This window comes from Pleuronectes platessa, chromosome 18 (assembly GCF_947347685.1).
Source record: "Pleuronectes platessa chromosome 18, fPlePla1.1, whole genome shotgun sequence".
Lineage (NCBI taxonomy): Eukaryota > Metazoa > Chordata > Actinopteri > Pleuronectiformes > Pleuronectidae > Pleuronectes > Pleuronectes platessa.
The window spans coordinates 15809024-15829246 of record NC_070643.1 but is presented as its reverse complement, the minus strand read 5'-3'; the positions used below and the strand labels follow the sequence as shown (position 1 = coordinate 15829246).

The following is a 20223-nucleotide window of genomic DNA, read 5'->3' as shown; positions in this document are numbered from 1 at the left end:
CAACTCACTGTGAAGCTTTTCTCTGAGTTAGATAGTTGATAAACAGAAGTCAATTCTAGGAGTAACAGCACACATTTCCCACTTCTGTTTTGCTTAGTTAAGGTATTCCTGACGTTTGACCTGATGGGTTTCATCTGGGTTCAAAGATAAATACTGCTGGGTGTCATCTGCATAGAAACGGTGATATGTTGAGAAGTGTCTGTATCAGCTCTAAACCCTGTTGAATACTGTGACTCACTTTTCGTTTGCAACAGCGAGAAACTGTTGACATGAAGACACTGGGATCTTTCAGATAAGTCCCAGTGATTAGTGGTAGACGTGTAGATAAGTACTAGCATGGTCCCTTAAATCCCAATAACATGTTCCGGTCTCTGTAATTGAATCTTGTTATTGATGGTATTAAATGCAGCATTAAGATTGAGGATAGAGACAAGTCCATTGTCTGAGGCATGAGCAGATTGTTAGTGACCTTCAAAGAACACTTTGATGCATTTCAATTATGGTTCAATGTCTTTGCAACAGGCAGAAATTGAACTAATTGATATGTCACAGCTTTTTCGAGGATTTTAGAAACAGTGGGGAGGTTTGATAGAGGTAGGTCATTGGGTCATTTGGGTAAATAGTGTTTCTTTTCTTTTTAAGTAGAGCTTTAATATACAAGTGGCAAATTAAAGGTGAATTCCAACAGCAGAGTTTGGAATAGGGCCGGATTATTTAATTGAATTTTAAAGAGGACCAGTTAGCAGCAATTTCCTCAAGCAGAGGTCCGTAACATTGTTCCCGGGTCGGTGGGGCAGGGTTAGGGACGCAGGAATGAATTAATAATATGAACTCTAATCATAAATAAATTCAATGTTATATATAAAATACGTACAACTGAGCTTTGAAAAGGAATTTTGCCTTTCTTCTGTTTTATTAAATCCATTTCAGTTAACAGTCTCAAACTATTTAACACAATCTAAAATGGAACAGCATCCACAGCTCCTGGTCTCTCTCTTTCCCTCTCATATCCCACTCCCCACATCCCCAGCCTGTTTCTCAGACTATTGAAACAAAGTGGATTGTATATTTTTTTTAACTCAGACGTTGGCAAGAGGAGAAGCAAGGGGAACAAATTGTCCAATGATGAAGTCAGCCAAAGTTTTTTTCAGGACTCCCTTGTTACATCTTGGACAGCTCTGTCCTTAAGTCCATCACACTTCTGTGAGTGATTACACTGTGTGCCACACAAAGCAACATTGGTAAAACAAGACTTATAGTAAGTGGATTTGAACCATAATGTTCCTCATCATCCCACAGCCATCTGACAATGCAACAGCGTTTGGCTGCTTCCCAGGATCTTTGCTGGGTTTGGACGTCTGCAGACATCTCGCTGTAGCCGCTCGTCAGATGACTGAGTCTCTGTAGCAATAAGTCGATTCCTCTCTCACTTGGATTCCTCTTGTATAATTATTTTCCCTGACAGTTAACATTTTTCACACTTCAGTCCGCTTCAGCTCATCATCTGTGGCAGACGTAACTCTTGGCTCTTTGACAGGTTTTTTCTCCCTTTTGGTTTCTGCAGGAAAGACATCAAGGGAGGATAAGAAGTTGTTTTCACTAGTGATGAGTTTATTTCCTTGTTTAGTGCATGAACATTGAACCTCAGCAGCCTTTTGAACCTCACCCTGTTTATACTCAACACAAACTTTAATTGATCAATACAAACTTAAATTTTTTTTAGTACGATGTTATTTTGATTCAAGGCTTTTAGCAAAAACGCCTGCCAATCTACAACCAATTAATTAATCCAAGTGTATTTGTATAAACTGGTTAGTTTAATGTCTACAGTGAATCCCAAGCTTATAGGAAGGCAAATATGTAGATCTCAATCTGATGAATCACTTATGTGATTAAATGAGACCTTTCACATCATATATTATTTCGTCTGAAAAAAAAATTCTGAACACGACACAACCGCACTGTCTCACTCTGTGCCTTCATTTTTCTAATATTTCATTTTTACAGTTTAGATCATAAACCCTGTCTCTCCTTCTGTAATGGCGGAAATAATACTGAAAAATCATTTGTTTTTCCCCCGTTGGCAATAAAGAGACCATCAGATAGAAGTAAAGGAGGAAACGAGAGTGAGAGAGAGAGAGAAAGAGAAAGAGAAAAAGAGAGAGAGAGAGAGAGAGAGAGAGAGAGAGAGAGAGAGAGAGATTGTCTGACAATCGCATTAGCCAGACTGCATGGCTGTTTTTTGGGATAAAATAAAGAGGATAGTGTGACTTTATCTGTCTGTTAGTGTGTGTGTGTGTGTTGGCGTGCCTGTGTGAGAAAGTGTGTCACCCTTCTTCATGCTTGTGTGTGTGTGTTTGTTTAAGGCAAAAGAGAAATAAAGTATTCTGCTGATATTAGCTAGTTTGTCATTCACTTGCTAATGTGATTTTAGTCTACACACGAAACAGACACACACTCACACACACACACACACACACACTCCCACACTCCCACAGGCATTGAAATGGAATGTCAGACACCCTCTGTTCCATCTGTCTTTCACTTTTAGTAAAATATTATGGTTTTACCTCATAAATCTCAAAACACATAAATCCCATGATAAATTGTCGCACAGGAAATACCAAATTGCTTTGTGTATGTGTGTATGTGTGTGTTTATCTGTGTGTTATTTTGTGTTTGTCTGTGTGCATATGTGTTGAAAGTTTGTTTCGGCGAGAGTGAGGCATCGCAAATACGATTTTGAAAAGGCACGGGGAGCGAAAGTGAATGGTTCTAGGCTTATTTACATAACGTGATATTTGCTTTTTGTTATGCTCGCTGGTGTTTTGATCAAGAAGCTCCTTACAGAGCCGTGAATGCAAACACTGCTTCAATAGGATCTTTCATTTGCATTGGTTTCACTGGTGAATACGTGTTGGAACCACTCATCGCGTTGAGCTGGAGTGTTACAGAGATATGTCAGGCTGCACACACACACTGGCAGATAATACAGCCAAGGAAAAGAGTAAGCAACTGTGTGGAGTTTATTTGCAGAAGAACTAGCATGGGGCTAAAATATCTAAATATAAGATGAATACTGTATAAAAGTGGAAATGGTTATTAGCTGGAAATGAGACTGGCTTAAGTGGTTTGCCCTTTTTTTCCGTAATGGCTTCAAGAGTGACACAGAAATTACACTGCAATTAGCCATTTTTCCTCCCTGTCACAATAAAGTAACACAAAGCAATTTCTACAAAAGACGTACAATCAGGCAGAAGCTGCATCACACTGTTATAAAGTAACCACTGAATGATGTGTGTGAGTGAGGGAACAGGGGCCTGTGTGGGCAAGGGAGCGGTCGTGAGTTAGTGCCCGTGGAGACGAGGAAGTCGCTGTAGAATTCCGGTAATCCATCCATTCAGCGTGATTGTGTGCGTGTCAGTTGATGGGTTTCTGTTAGCTGAGTTCGTAATTAAGCTACAAACGGCAACCAGATTGAAGTGCTAGAGAGGGGTGGACCCTGATTAGCATACGTGTAGGAAATGCAAAATGCAGGCAATTTGATTTGTGGTCTGGGTAATGGAGACATTCACTTTTACTGAGGCTGTTTTACTGATGCCCGAGTACAATACCCTAAAGCATGGTGTGCCACAGTGGGTCACATTGGTATCTATGCATTTATGCTTCGGAGTTCATGCCACTTATATACTTTTTAAACAGTGTGGCCTCTCTTCAACTGAACATATTTGAGTGTACACAGTTTGTGCTTTATCTATCCCTCTATCATATTACACCCCCTCAAACTCTCAAATTACATAATCAGAAGGTTTATCATAGAAAAAAAATCCCCTTGTCTCATTAAAATGTCTTCAAGTGAAAATCTGAACCTTACTTCCTCGTTTCCTGACCAGGATTTATGAATATGCTTATGTAGGGCCACCCTCGCAGCTTACCTGCAGGGGAGGAGGCTTTTCCTGTACCTCACTGAGCCCCTCCCACAAGCTGATTGGTTTATTAGTTTTATGACATCACAAACCCTGACTGCCGGAATCCTTTTTCTTTGTTTTGTTCAGCTTTTGTTTACTGCAGTTTTAAGGTGGAAATAAACAGCCAGGGCTCCTACTCTCGCTCATAATGTGTATTTTATAACATGAAAGAGATAAAGGGGAACATGTTTTGGTTAGCGTTGGATGATTTTCACCACAAACTTTGTACATAGCTACATCTCACTGAACAAGGAAACCGTGTTTTTTAATTGACCTCCAGAAAAGCCGGATTACATAAATGTTATTCACTGGTAATGCATAGCAATGTGTTACAATGCCTTATAGTTTACATCAGCACGGCTCCAAACTTGTGAATGTGCAGAAACCTGCTTCATGCTTCATTTCCCATCAAGGCTAAGCATGGTGACACACTCCATTACACAAACATCCTTCTGGCATTCTTAATGTTATTGACCTTAATATAGGAAATATTGTATGCAAAGATAAGTGATGGGAGGAAAAAATTTGGTCAGGAAGGTCAGTAAAATAATTCAAAGAAACTCAAATAGTTAATGGGCAAAGGGAGAAAGTGGGAGGAGAGACAAAGATTAAAGCGGTGGAGATGAGAGGAGCCAATGACCAAATATAGGAAGGCAGAACTGGCAGAAATACAGATACGATATAGATTAGGGACAGAGTGAGAGATTAAAGCGATGGTTAGGGGCTTTTAGGAAAGTGGCCACCATTTATACTTTGAGCGGAATTGGACTAGATGAGACAGAACAAAGAAAAAGGAGTAAATCAGATGGGGAACCAGACGGGAGATATGAGGACGAGCCAACTAAAGGAGACAGAGGAAAGTTAGACTGAAGGAAGGAAAATGTACAGTGAAGATTAAAGCCCGGCCGGCTGGGGTAAAGCACAGTTTGCATAAATAGGATTGTGAATAGACGGAACAAGTAGAGAGGGTAAAAGAGAAGGAACAAACTCAAGTTGACAACAGAGAGAAAAGTAGTAGTAGGTAAACTGGAGAGGGACGATGGAGGTAAAATGATGAAGAGATGATAAGGCAGATCCACAGTGTAAAATAAAAGCAAAGTAGGAGGGAGAAGAAGAAACTCAATAAATGAACATGTGGAGACGGATAGAAAGATGAGAGGATAGTTTGAACGGAGAGATGGAAGTAGCCACATTGTGTGAATGCTCTAAAATATTTCCGAGTTACTTTATCATAACTGCGGAGGTGTGGTGTGGTAATATCTCACTTCTTAGGGCTCTTGAAAAGATTGAGGTTGCATAAAAGACACCATTTCCCTTAAATTACATTCGGCAGCTAGAAATTACCTTTAACAAGTCCCAAGTATGAATGTTGCAAGGAGAACGCTGAATTCCAGCAGCAGACATCCCTCAAGTGTCCTAATTATGTTATGAAAGACAAGGTGGGACGCACATTGAAAGGCAAAGACGCAAAACACTTAGCGGAAAGGTACACACAGTTCTGATCAGCGATGGAGGGTGGATCAGGAGCAGCTCTCACATAGGTGTTGATGGAAAAGACAACACCCGTAATAATGAAAGTTACAGTAGAGTTGGTGTTTACCTGGGTTGAAACGCATGAGGGAGAGGGAAGGATAAAAAGGTGGATGACTGCCGGACGAGGGAGGCGGATGGAGGGCAAGACAAATGATGAAAGTGAACGTAGGAGGGAAAAGTAGAATAATGAAAGGACAATGATCAAAGATGGAGAATATCAAGAGAAATTAAGGGACACAGGTGAATGAGGAGGAATGATGCCAGACGAAGAAAGGGTCACGAGGAAGGTAAAAACAGGTGATGTGAATGCCAGGTAGAGAGGGTGACGGAGAGATGAGGAGGAAGACAGGAAGAAGGGAGATCTGGCCGGATTTATCCCACTGATGGAGAGGAAGTGTGTGATGATGGTGGTGGTGGAAGTAGAGGGGAAGAAAAAGGGGAGCTGGAAGGCTTAATGTTGCAGGAAAGGATGGCACAGTACGGATTGACAGAGGAGGAAGAAAAGGAGGAGAGATGAAAGAGGAAGGGAGGGAAGGGAAGGGGAAGTAAGGAGGGAGGTGAGGTAAAAAAAAGGAAGAGTGGTAGCTGCAGGAGAAGATAAGATGTGTCTCGGTCACAGCAGGAAGGTTTGGCTCTTTTCCATTCCCTAAAAAAAAGATCTGTCCTTCCATCCCTCCCTCGCTTCTCTTCCTTCATTCACAGGATCTAAAAGCTGACGCCACACCTGGGCTGCTGTGCGTCAGCAGAACAAGCCTCCTCTGTGTTCTGCTTGACTCCTGCTTCATTGTTTACCTATCTGCACACAGATCCATTTCAGTATTACTGCTCGGCTGACCGTGGCTCTGTTTTTCTTTTTTTTGGTAGGTTCACTTTGATGTTGTTGCTTGATTTATTTAAAAGCCCCCATCCAGTACAGGCTTCTACTGCAGCCACTCTTTATATTTTCAAATAATGGGAAGTTCTTTCATGTGTATGTGCTGCTTTGCAGATTTATCGCCAGGTCGGGATAAAAGCATGAATGAGAAAAAGGGATTGTAATGAAATTGGCCATGTTAATGTTAGATTTACTGGAAACCCTATGAGAAAATACTGGAAGTCATAATGTGTACATGTGCAATGAGGAGCAATTGCAGTTTCACACAAACACATGCATTTTGTATTTTGCATCAGAAATAATATTTTTGTTTCACTGGTGTATTGTTTTCAGTGTTCCCCACATAATTAATGCACAGTAGGGAAACAAAGTGGGAAGCAAACAAACCAAAAAACTAAACAAATTGCAGCTTGCATGACAAACGTTGTGTTAATGTAACCAAAATAAATAGCACAACTTTCTTTTAAAACAACTAATCGAAAAACAAGGTTATAAAGTGCTTTACAAATTACATATAGGAATAGAACTACACAAAGAGACACAATATTAAAAACAAACATCTGCTAAAACCACTCTAAAAAAATGTTTTGAGCAATGAAATAAAAACAGACTAAGTCCTTGATGGCAAAAGCTGAGTCGCCCTCAGTTACCAGCCTTGACCAAGAAACTACTAACAGTGTTGAGAGAGCAAAGATTGCTGCTTGAGGCACAGGGAGTGAGTGGCTCTGTGATATAATTGGGGCCAGACTGTGATGAGCTTAAAAGTTATTAAAATTGATTTACAATTTATGCTAAATTTAACCGGCGGCCGGTGAAGAGAGGCAAGAATAGAAGAGAGATTACAGTTGTTAGCAGTTTGAACTTTTGACCAGTAATAAAGAGGTCACGGTAAATAATATCTTTAAGCTCAAGATGCTTGTTCTTGTTGGTCCCCTATTGCTGAATGTGTGTGCACATCAATATGCTAATATCTGTGTTTCTGTATCTGCAGAAGCTGTAAGGCTCTTTTATGTAGTTGACAATGGGGGTGGGGTCAGGGGCTTCGTTGTCCTTAACGTTTATCGGTCTGGTAATTTGTGGATAATGTCAACTGGTTTCCTCTTTGTGTTTCCGCAGGATAACGGGCTTCCAGGTCCCTCCCCCGGTCACGAGCACGGGGAACGTGTTCTCGTTGAGGCTGACCAGTGACTTCGCTGTCTCCGCACATGGCTTCAAACTCAACTACGAAGGTCAGAAAGTGTCTCTGTGTGTTTGTACTAAGGGGCCGCGCCTCAGCGCCGACCTCTGCAGCTCAGGGAGGAGGGAACAATGTATGCGGGAGCCGCTGCGACTGCTCACTAAATGTCAGGTGAAATTCCAAAGGTCACACGGGGCTGTGGGCACAAGCCACGCGAGGAAAAAAGGGAAATCCAGGACTAATTTAGCAGGAGGGATTATTTGTAAGCGTTTTGATATACACTCTAAAATTCAATACAAATATTGTTAGAAAAAGGATGGATTATTTAAATTAGACAACCTGTGTTAGCAAGACACATTGTATTAAAAACCACACAATGAACCGCCAGGCCATGAGGCTTCTTCTCTTGTGGTGCAGATGTACCTGGTTTCTATTCAATCCAATTCCTTTATTGGGTCATTCAGATTGTATACGTTTTTCAAGGGGATCAGAAGGCAACATGTCTTTGACTCATTTGCTCTCAACTAAAGAAGAAGACTCACTCACAGACGACAGGTTCATCCCCTTTCAGAGACGGAGGCTGTCAAACTGGGCACGACACACACGATAATATAATCCAAAGGCTCTACATTCTAAATGTTGTGGGACAGAAGCAAAGAGTTTTTGTGTTGATTTTTGTGTCACAGTCTCTCACTCTAGAAGATTTTGTGGTTCGTATAAAAGTGATTCAATTTGACAGGAGTTTAACAGTTTGACTCATGAGCCAAACAATCAAACCACTAATTATAAACACACACCAACTGGGCCATTTTTGGGAGAAAAATATAATAACCTGGTTCCATTCGTTTGTTAGGCTTTTCTAACAAAGAAAAATGTAGAGATTAGTTCCAGAGGGAGCGCGGTCCACTCCGGTGGGAGCCGAAGCCTCCTTATTCACCGTCTTCCTTTAGGGCTCCAGTAAACAGCATGACACCATTCTTCAGAGATGAAAAGAAGAGATATGGATGGCTGAAGTGATGGTTAAAATTAGAACTCACTACTTACCGGCACCATGTCCTGTGCGCATACGGATTTCAGATTAGATTTAGATTAGGATAACTTTGATGTCCGCAGTGACGCTGTTAGTTCCGGAGCAGGATCAGACTTTCTACCTGAGCACACGCGTGATACCGAGCACACCGACACAACACATATTTATCTAATGACTTACTTTTCTTCAAACAGATCGTTTAGATGTCAACAGCTGACAAGCTGACAGCGCAGTCGGACCCAAGTACAAACACGATCCTATGTGTCATTTAAGAGCAACACATTAATTTACTAGTCGAAAGATGAGGCATATTAAACATAAGATGTTGGTCAAATTGTATACTTATACTTGTATTGTATGCCAGTACTCGGTTGTAGTAAATGAGATATATGGAAGTTGCAGGGTTAACCAGATGTTGAATGAAATGTACTACTGTGCCACATACATGCTGAGATACAAAGAATATGTACTGTGGCCAAATACTAAATGTTCTGTAACCAAAGTAATACATGTGGTGGGCTTTTCAAGAAACTAAGACTATAATAGAAAGCGAGGAAAGGCAATTTTAATAAGGCATGCATATTTAAAGCAGTGTTCTGAATTAAATTCAGTCATTCAGGGGCACAGTGGGGAGTGTTCTCTTTAAAGAGATTGTATCTGTATTCAGGCTTTTATTCCTCAAGTTGTTAAGTTTAGTTAAATTTTGGGCCCGAAAAAGTAGGACACCAGACACGGAGAGTTTAACAGTTTAGGTTTATTCGCTGGGTAGGTTCAGGAGACGGTGAGGAGGGATAGGCGAGGCAGGTAGAAACCAGATTAATACTTTCAAATATTCAAGAGAAAAACACAGGCGTAAACAAAGAGCTTTAACCAAAGTGTTTTACCACAGGAGTGAACTAAATGATCCGGTGAAGACTGGAGATATGAACCAGGCTGAAATACTGCAGCAGCTTGTGGAAATGATGAAGGAATGATTGGTTGGAGATGAAACAGCATCAACATTGACAGTGTGAGAGTCGAAGTTGGCAGAAAAAAAAGTATTTAAAAAACAGGAAGGTAGATGCTGCCGAACAAAACTGGTGTAGATTGGGACAGGAATGAAAACCTGCAGATTATTCCAGACAAGCGGTTAACACTCTTAAAGACCACAATAGAAAGTGGATTGGTGTTGGGTGGTTGATGCTTAAGGAAGCACCAGAGGTTATTTATTGTAAGACACTTTTAGATGTAGCAAAGGCAAAGGTGTAAAATTGGTTGAAGTCCTTTAGCTGCTTCATTGTCAGGGTCAAGGTATTTTCCTTTATGGCCACATTTGTCATGGTGACGTGGAGCAGAACGAAGTCATCACCATTACTGATAATTTGATGTCAAGATGTTTGCTGTGAATTGATTTAAGGACTAAAGCTGATGCAATATTTTATGCAAATTAAAGTAAAACCAATGTTGTCTATGGTTGTCCTGTTGCCATAGGTCACATTTGTGCACTTCTTGTCAACTTACCCTAAACATGACCTCTACTTGGCTAACTGTAATCCTAACCCGGCCCCTTACGGGCGGCTGTGGCTGAGGGGTAGAGTGGTCATCCTCCAACCTGAAGGTCGGCAGCTCGATCCTCAGTCTGACCCATCTGCATGCCGAAGTTTCCTTGGGCAAGATGCTGAACCCCGAATGGCCCCCCATAGAATAACAAAGTGCTGTGAATAGATGCACTGTATGAATTTGTGTGTGAATGGGTGAATGTAAAACTGTACTGTAAAGTGCTTTGAGTGGTCATCAAGACTAGAAAAGCGCTATATAAATACAAAACCATTTACCATTTACCATTTATGCTAACCTAAACCACCGTCCCAAATATTAGACTTTTAGCAATTCAGTCGTCCGGAATATGTCCTAAAATGTATCCTATGGCAAACACACACACAACACACACACAAACACACACACACACACACACACACACACACACACACACACACACACAGAGCAGATGTTTGTCACCTCTGATTGCTGCAGGAAGTGATACACGGCTAAACTCTCCCTTTGTGTTCTCCTCTGCCCCTATCCATGGGCCTTTTTGCTCGTTTGTATGTAAGTTGGTCGGTTGGCCGCTTCTCATCGTGTTGATTTGTGTGTGTGTAGCGCGCCGCATAATGACAGTATCATTGATTGCAAAGTGCCTGGGTTGAACTCGGCACAAACGCTGTGTCAGGGTGCGCTCGTGCCTGCTTGTGCTACTTGTATGTCCAAGCAGTTGTCCCAGATTTATTCACTGGCACAAGTCTCTGCTTGCAACTTGGCCCATGTTCCTTCTGTGCGTGTGCACGTGCGTGTGCGAGACAGAGAGAGAGAGAGAGAGAGAGAGATCGGCAGAAAGAGTTTGCTCTCGGTGAGCTCGGAGCTTCCAGGGGACTTGTCTGAAGAGCCCCTGCTGCTGATACATTCGGCTGTTTGACTTTCTCCGTGTGTTTGAGTGAGGGAGTCAGGGAGGGAGGCACGGAGGCAAACCACGCCGGGCCTTACCAGAATATGCAACATTATGCTGATGAAGTGTTTGTCTATATATATGTTGCATCTCTGCATCTACAGTCCACAACACAGGACTTGATGTCGGAGCACATGTCCTCCTGAACTTTTAGGGGTGTGATGACAATTTCAATTAAAGTTTTTTTTATTTTTCATGAATAATTTCCTGATGAGTGGATCACATGACCTTTTCAGTCGACTCATTTTTTTCAGTGCAGTGAGCGTGTAATTGTCATTGCCCCAAAATACATTTTACACTGTCGGGCCCTGCGACACGGAGCTGGGATGTAATTTAATTCAGCGAGGAGGAGATTTTCTCGGAATGGAATGATCCACCTGGGCTTGGACAATTTTTGGCAAGTCGTCCTCATTCCATGTAATCCTTATGTCTAATCTACTGTTGGAGTGATTTCAGGTTTTAGATTTACGCAGGTATTAGCCTCAGCATTGTAAACAAGACGTGTTTTTAAGAAGGAACGAGTGAAAAACACCTTTCATCATCATTGTTGTAAGAAGTGATATGTGTCGTGTAAAATCAAAATTTGGCTACAAAATACAAAATAATCTTTGCATATGTTTGTGTGTGTGTGAGAGAGTGAAAGTGCATATCTTACTCAGACACACACATATTACAAATTCATATTCCATGATCTAACCTCTAGGACTGGTTATTTGTGTAAGCACATGATAACTAACCCTTTTTTATATTGCATCTAACTGAAAAACAAGTTCGTAGGTTAAAAAAATAAACATAAAAGTCTTAAAAATAACAACTAGATGAATTTGGCTCATATCAAATTTAAATGTAATCTGTAATCCGATGTCGGTATAAACATAATGTTCCCAGACAGAGATAGCACAGATGGAAAAGGGGTCGGACCACTCATCCCATTTCCCCAAACAGCAGCTCTAAGAAGATCCATGTAAACTAAACATTTACAGTGATTATAAAGCTTTGTCATCAACAAGTGGATAAGAGCAGCATCAGTTGAGCTGCAGGTGTTTCAAACATACTGTCGTCTGAGCTGAGTACACATTTGTGATTTACCAAGAGATGTATGCTCCAGCCCTCACCTTTAGTCATGGGCTCGGACCAGATGAATAAATTAGATTGTGGCCAACCTTCAGTCCATTTAGAGTTTGACTGGGTTCACTCCTGGGTTAAAGGATAAGGAATATGGAAGGGGCCTCGGAGTGGGACTGGTAGTCCATCACGCTGAAGGGAGCTGAGACCGTTCAGACATCCGATGAGTCAGCCTCCAAGACATGTTAGTGTGGAAGGTATTCCAGGCATGTCAAACTATGAAGAGACCTTGGGGCGTTTCCAGAGGATGCTCGAGTGCTTTTTAGATCCCGGTCCGCCTGGGAATACCTGGGAACTCAGAGAAGCTTAAACATGTGGAGGGGAAGAAGAAGGTCTGGACAGCTGTTCTTATCCTGCTGCTGCTGCTGCTGCTGCATGTTATGAAAAATGGGTGAATGGGTATGAATGAATAGATTGATTAACATACTGTAAGAGCCAAGACAAAAAAAAAGAGAGGTGTAGAGGTACACTATGCTTTATATCTAGTGCAAAACAGAAAATCCTTGAAAAAGCATGTATTGATCCCACTATAGGAAGGAGTTTAGCCGGGTAGTTGTCAGGGCACAGGTACAGTAGAGCTGCTCCATCCCGTTCAACCTGTCTGTCTGCTCGTGGGATACACTTTGATGTGATTGTTGGATTTCTCCCTCTCCCTCTGAAGACTGTCAGGCCATAAGTAATTCATAAGTCAGCACATGCCATACAGTGTGTGTGTGTATGTGTGTGTGTGTGCGCGCTTGTGTGTGTGAAACGGAGAGAGAAAAGGAGTGATGTATTATTTAGCATGATGTCGGAGGCAGTTTGATATTGTGCTGATGAGACGGAATCAAAGATTATCGCAGAGCTTAAACACACGTGCACACATCTCACACACGTGCACACACACACACACACGGCCACTGCTCTGCATGACTGTCGTCGAAGAATTGTTGTCTTTTTTTCTGCAGACTCCTTCTATGCTCTCGTATTTTTTCAACTCTACGACCCCGTCCATCGCCTCTGAGTTCTGCTTCTTAACTCTATTATTTAAAGTCTATATATATATAACATATCCCCAGATGCCCCATGTCGGTGGACTTGTGTTTCAAACTGGAGCTTATATAGAAGCCTGGGAGGGTTCTCCTCAGTTTCTTGGCTGTTCCTTGTACTGTGCTCTTCTTGGATAGAGATCTCTGATCCTACAGTTTGGGATCTAATTATCCCTGGCACCAGTGTGGCCTTCACTCTCCACATCTTCTCCAGCTCCTTGGGATTGTTGCATCCAAACTCAGCTCTGTTCTGCACTGGTAATTTCCTTTTATATAGACATACACAGACTTTTATTGGTTTGACTGACATGTGCAAGAACTCTTATGATAAATGTTAAACCAAGTCCAGTATTGCAAGTGTATTATTTTCAGGTTGGACAATATTTTCTTGTTTGGAGAGAAGATTTGTTTGACCCCTGTAGGTTGTACAGTGCTCTAGATAAACCGTGTTATAAATGTCGAAACTGATTTAAATCCTGGAGAGACGCCTTCTTCTAAGTGTGTTGTAATGAAAACACAGAACTCATACACACATAATATGGAATAACCTCAAATTGAGTTAACCTCTAACATAGATATACACTAGCCACATTCATACAATATACATTTAGACGTGTCCATGTGTCAAGAGACACATGCACGCATAGAAATCACAGTTACAATATGCATATATGTAACTGTGCTTTCTATGCATGCCTTTGCACAAGCAGACACATGGCTCCCTTATGAAATGATTTTCTTCAGAACACAGACCGGAGAACATGTTCTTCATCCTAGCAACATTCTGCCATGTGACTAACAAGTCAGCAGAGATTTCACTTCACTCCTCCCTTCCCCACCTCCTCTTCAGTACTTCTGCTGTTTCCTCCTTCTCTCCTCCTAGGATATAACAGTAATTCACTTCTCTTACCTTCATTTACTCCTACCACGGATAGTTTACATAGTGCCTCGAGAGGAGGCATAAACAAAGAGCAATACAATTTAGAAGGAGGCACAAAAAAAAAGGAACTTCATCAAATGTGAAATGGTAAATGTGTATTTGTAAATGAACAGAACAGACTCAGAGGTAAAATGATGTGTATCTGTAAATTCAAGGCAGCGAGGAGTTACCGTTAATTACATAATCATGTTGGTCAGTGTAACAGTGGATCAAGATGACTGGCTATAGCTTTTTAACATGTCCCTTCTTTCTCTGACCAAGTCACATTCTACGTCCTTTTAATATTACTGTCTGTTTAACTTAAGGACATTTAACTGTGTGCTGAGTTTGCCTCAAACTTTATTTAAAAGATGCAGTGTTTTAAAGAGATTTTATGACATATCTGCAGACGCTGATGGACTATTTTGTTTCTCCAAACCTCCCGTTAAAATTAAACTATAAGATTCTATTTTAAAGGCGGTGTTGAATCTCTAAATAGTGTGCTGCATTTGATCAAAACAAATTCAGTCTGAAATCCAAAGTTTTCAGAAGGCCAACGCTTACTTTGGACCAACTTTTTCCTCAAAGTCGCAAAAAACAAGTAAAGCTGATTGTTCTTTGCATTCGAAAAAGGCACTTGAGAGTAAACAAAAACAAACCTCACTCAGTATAAAACCTCAGTAAACACAGAGTCTATTGTTTTTAACACTTTGTCATTAAAATAATACATACAAATGATGGAAATGAGATGCACACTTCTGAGATTTAGTTTATCTTCTAGTTTTTAATTATTCAGAGTTGCGCTTTTTTTCTTAAGCTACATCAAATTGCAGGAGAACTCTATTAGTGGGCAGATATGTGAAACAACGCTGTTTGTATTATTTTATGCATAAAATAATGACAATTCCAATTATTGCTCCCCTGCCTCCCGAAATGTGGCCACCAACGACTCTGTTGACACAATTCGGTGCAACAGCATCAATTAGGGGTGAGGAGTTTGAAACAATGGGGCTTGATTGTTTTCCACATTAGAATTCAGTGAACATCAGCATCTTTCATGAAGGAAGGTTTCCTCAATTTTTCATCTCTTGCACCAGTGATGTTTCTGGCTGACTCTTTTGAAGTCACGACCAAGAACACCCACACACACACACACACACACACACACACACATACACACACACACATACACATACACACACACTGGGTGAGATCCGACTGCTGCATGAAGAGACTGCGTAGACTCTGAAAATGATTTGAATAAATACCGTGTGGAAATGAACTTTGAAAGACAGTGCAGCTGATGAGCAAAGTTCCAATGGAAACTATGCAGTGGCATTTGCATCCATATTTAAAGGTAGACGTTCAGTCAGCTGTTTCTAACTCGAACGTGATCTCAGTGTGAGGGCTGTAATTACAACACAAAGCAGTGCTGTTGTCTAATTAGTTATTTTTCTTCTTCTCCTTTAGTTCAGGCAGCGGAAAGCGTTATCATCAAAAATCAGGTCTGAAGTTAATTATATGAACTTTATATATCATTTCATATTTAATATTTTTATAAGGGTTAATTATCAAGATAGTAATATGCACCTATATAGAGAGATGTACAGCGCTTGTATTCGGTCTCTCTTTCATCCAGGCTAACCTGACTTTATAACAGCAGTCTCACCTGGCTTGTGAAAGCTGCCAATCCGATTGGTTTATTGAATGTTGGGGCCAAAACACACCGATGATTTAATATAAGACTGAGGACAACACTCCTGAGCCATGCACCTGTCGCAGCAACCTTCAGCCATGAAGCTTGCACAAGTGGATTTGGACTTTATAAATGCATTTGTGCCATGTGCTTTAGATCATGGGCTTAGATTGTTAAAATAGAGCCACAAGAGTGGAGTGTGTGTTTTGTCTCTGTATTAGTCATGTTGTGGGGACCTAGTGGTTTTCCTTATGGGGACAAAACTAGTCTGTTGAACATATATCATTACATTGGAAGAGTTTTAAGCTGAAGGGAAAAGGTCAGAGTAAGTTTCCAGGAAATTTATGCAAGTCAATGCAATGTCCTCTGAAGTCATGGAGATACAACTCTCTCTCTCTCTCTCTCTCTCTCTCTCTCTGTGCATGTGCATGCATTAGTGTGTGTGTGTGTGTGTGTGTATGCGCTAGCTGCGGCTTTGATCTGATCTTTATCAAAGAGACCTGAGGTGACTGACAATATCCACTCGTCTTTCTCTTTTCTTTTTTCAGTTTTCGGTCATTCTGTCTTTCTCTCAGTTAAGTCATTGAATGTGTTCATGGTCAGTTTCTATCAGAGAAGATTAATTTACTATTCTTTATTTTGAAATGTAAAGAAAGTTTAAAAATGATGTTTCTTTTATACTTCGACTTCAAAGAATTCAACTGCAACTACCTGCTTTATTCTCTGTAACTTGATTTATTTCTCTTCGCTTCTTTCTGCACAGAGCTCACTACACATATTTAGCACCCACAATGCACCCAGTACACAGAATCATATGCGTGTGTGCCTACGCACATGCAACTGTGGCTCGGTTCATACATGTAAAATGAGAAGGAATATGTCAGTGGCGTCCCCGGAGAAAAGTGGTTGCACACTCCTGGAGAGTGGTGAGTGGGCATGTGTGTGTATGTGTGTACGCGCCTACGTCTGTGTATAATGTATATGCATCTGTCCTACTTGTTCCCGCGTGTATGCAACAGGCAAGTGTGAAGTGTCTGAGATTTGAGAGGAGAGGAAAAGGAGAAAGATGGAAATGGAACATGCAGCATAATGAGAAATGAATGAATCTGCACTGGGAGCAGTATCGGCACATATGGCGTCCAAAACACACCAATACAAAACCTTTTTATACGGATCACAGTGCAGAAGAAGAAACTTGAGCTGATTCAGAAACTTTTCCATCACATCCTTACTGTATAAATATTCCCATATGAACACCCATGCTGTATATGGCGAGTATAAATATATATATATTTTTTTAACAACCTAAAATCTGCAGTGGCATCTGCCTCAAAATCCAGTACTGGTCGATGCTGTATTGTGAAGCCCGCTCTGCTGAAATGTCAACGAAAGAGCGTCAATCTAAACATTCAAACACACACAAACAGACACACAACACACACACACACACACACACACACACACACACACACACACACACACACACACACAGTGACAGCAGATGAGAGGAGCAGATTGTTTCAAACAGAATTCTCAACATGAAATGTGTGTTTTTTGAGTCTTTATCTCCTGAGAAAACCTAAATGTCACAAAAGTTTTTCTTATCTGTATTATTCAAACATCTGTAAGTCACCAGAGACCAAAATAAGCCGCAGATTATCTAAAAAAAGTGACTGTGACGGGGCCGCGACTCAGAAATGTATCTCATCATATGAGCGGGGGAAGGGCGCTATTTTGTTTTTTTCAGAGGTTCTGCTTTGTTAGCACGACTTGAAAAGCAACTGAGATATTCTTTAGTTGATTCATTTTCATCTGTGAAAACAGGTGATTATGTTTTTTTTCAGGCTCAGTGAATCGTTGGGCCTGTGGACCGTCACAATAAAATATAAAGTCGTTAGTGTTGTTTGCAGGCAGGGAGGAGTCTGTGTCTACCTGTTATCCAGAGTGTGCATGAGAGCATGGTGAGTTTTCTGGAACTGGGTTTTTATTTTTCACCTGTTTTCTGAGATGAAAAATAAGGAATCTAAAAATGAACCTTCTCAGTTGCCTGTCAAGCCTTTGAAAGCTTATTCTAAATATATAGGCACAAAAGATAAATTACACTAAAAACAGTCAAAGTTAGTACTTTAACATTATGGAGGAAGTAAGTCCAACAACAGACCTAGTTTTTTGAGTGTTTTGCAGAAAGTGATAAATACAACCAATACACATTAGCTCATTCTCTGGACCCTATATAATTCCACAGTGTTATGGTACAAATTAGCTGCCAAATCCCTCAGTTTCAGGACTGCAATGATGCCAGCGTCTTCTGAATGCATCCGTCTGATGTATGGACGAATGGCTGCCAAATGTCTAAGTATCTCAGATACAGAAGTGGTAACAGCCTGGAAGGGAAAAGTGTCTAACACTGAAGATTGTCCAAAAGTAGCCATCAGTCTTATAATGCCTGGATAATGTAATTACAGTAAAGTGTAAAGTGGATCGACCTCATTTTTTAATGATATGAATACATTTATGACGTAAATCCTGGGAACAGTTTCCAAATCCATCTGTGCCAAGACGGGATAGAAATCACATCAAGTGATTTATTGATTTGATATTCAGGTCTGTCAGACGTACACTAGCCACCTGACTAAAATACAGGCTATCCCGGTCCATAGTTTTTATCAGTGTGTAGGAGTGTGCTGATCTGCTGCAGCAGTGTGTGTGTGTGTGTGTGTGTGTGTGTGTGTGTGTGTGTGAGAGAGTGAGAGTTTGTGTGTATGGGAGTGGGGTGGTAATAATACAGCCTTCTGGCCAATGTCAGTCCATTATTCAGCTTTATATCAGCCAACCAATCAAACGGCCTCCCTTCAGGGTCACCACCTCAGCCCATCCAATCAGCTCCTCCTGCCAAGCAGGAAGGAATGTCACTCGATTAGCATAACCAGAAAATGAGCAGGGTCATGCTGACGCGGCAGTTTCTGACGCCGTGCATCAAACAGCACTCGGAGGCAGCATTTAGACAAATGTGAGCAACTCTGGGAGGATTTTCACCAAACGTGATAAGAAACATCGACAGAATAGGCTGCTTCTCATCAGCAGATTCCATTATCTAAGGGCATTCCACGGGGTGTTTCTCTCTATATTTAATTTTTCTAATTAATTGTTAAAATGACTATCAGTGCTGTGTCTTCCAGCCCCTGTGCTCGGCTTTCGATCAGCGGATTTACTTTCCTTCACTTCCCCGCTGTTTCTAATATCTTAACCGCTGTCTCCAAGGAAGGCAAACTGCAGTGTAACGTCGGGAAGCGGGGAAACAAAGCTCTATACGGGCTTTGTTTCCAGAACAACTGATTCATTGGGTTTCTGGGTTTCTCCCTTTTAAAATGTGTGCACGTTTGATGCAGCTGGGAGTCAAGAGGCTTAGAAAAGTTTCTTCATAGTGAATATGTTAATGTAAGCTATAATAACCAGGCTACCGACCTTATCCTTAACAAAACATGGGTTGCTGCATCTTCCTAATAGAACTTTTTCCACTTCTCTGATTTTTGAGAGCCCTTCTAACACATTACATCATAACATGAAGGATCACCTACTGCATTCAACATAAGACCTACTGCAGAACCTGTTGCTTATTTCAGTTGGAATTGTCGTCAGTTTAATTTGCTCTTTTCATGTTAATTATCGTCTTTATTTTGCAGTTCCGACATTTAATAAAACTGCTCTGCTTTGTTGAATGTAAACATTTAAAGTGAGACATTCGAGAACAAGCTGCACACGATGTTAATGCTTTCCACAGGTTTACTGATGAATGGATTTGATGGCTTTAGAGCTGAAGTCCACTCGGCACCTTACAGTCCAATTCACATTCACCCATTCACACAGTGGTGAGATAGTAGAGTTCTGCTTGGGCTGCAAATGTTTTTCCAAGGCCAAGAGAGAAGTAAAAGAGCCCGCTCATTTGTGTGGGAATTGTTTGTGTCCGAACCTGACGTGAGCCCAATGTTGGCACCAAATAGCGAAGTGGTTGAAGTTGCCAATATGACCGAAATTGAATATCATTTGCAAATGTGTGTCCGAACCCGAGTCCCATTGTTCTGAGGTCAGGTGTCCACACACTGTTGCATGCACAGTTCAGGGGCAATTTATGGGTTAAGTGTTTTGCCCAAGGGCTTCGGTGTGCAGACTGGGGGAGCTGGCGATCAAACCATCGAGCCTGTCGTTTGTGACCGACCCGCACGGGTCATTTTGATTTCAATGATTTAAGGCAAATACAGTGTACAACTACAGCAACGGCTTTTATATAAATCTTTGGGGGTTAGTATTATTTTGATGACAGATTTTGATCGCGTGCAGATAGCTCTCTATAGCACAAAAATAACATACATCTCAACAAAATAAAAATGTTC

At 41.1% G+C, this 20223-nt stretch overlaps 1 protein-coding gene across 1 annotated transcript in view; it reads left to right on the top strand.

The window, feature by feature from the left end:
* LOC128461649 (CUB and sushi domain-containing protein 3-like) overlaps positions 1 to 20223 on the top strand; it is a 307734-nt gene that overhangs the window by 91115 nt on the left and 196396 nt on the right. Inside the window, 1 exon segment of the mRNA XM_053446673.1 lies at positions 7492 to 7604. Coding sequence (XP_053302648.1) covers positions 7492 to 7604 — 113 coding nt within the window.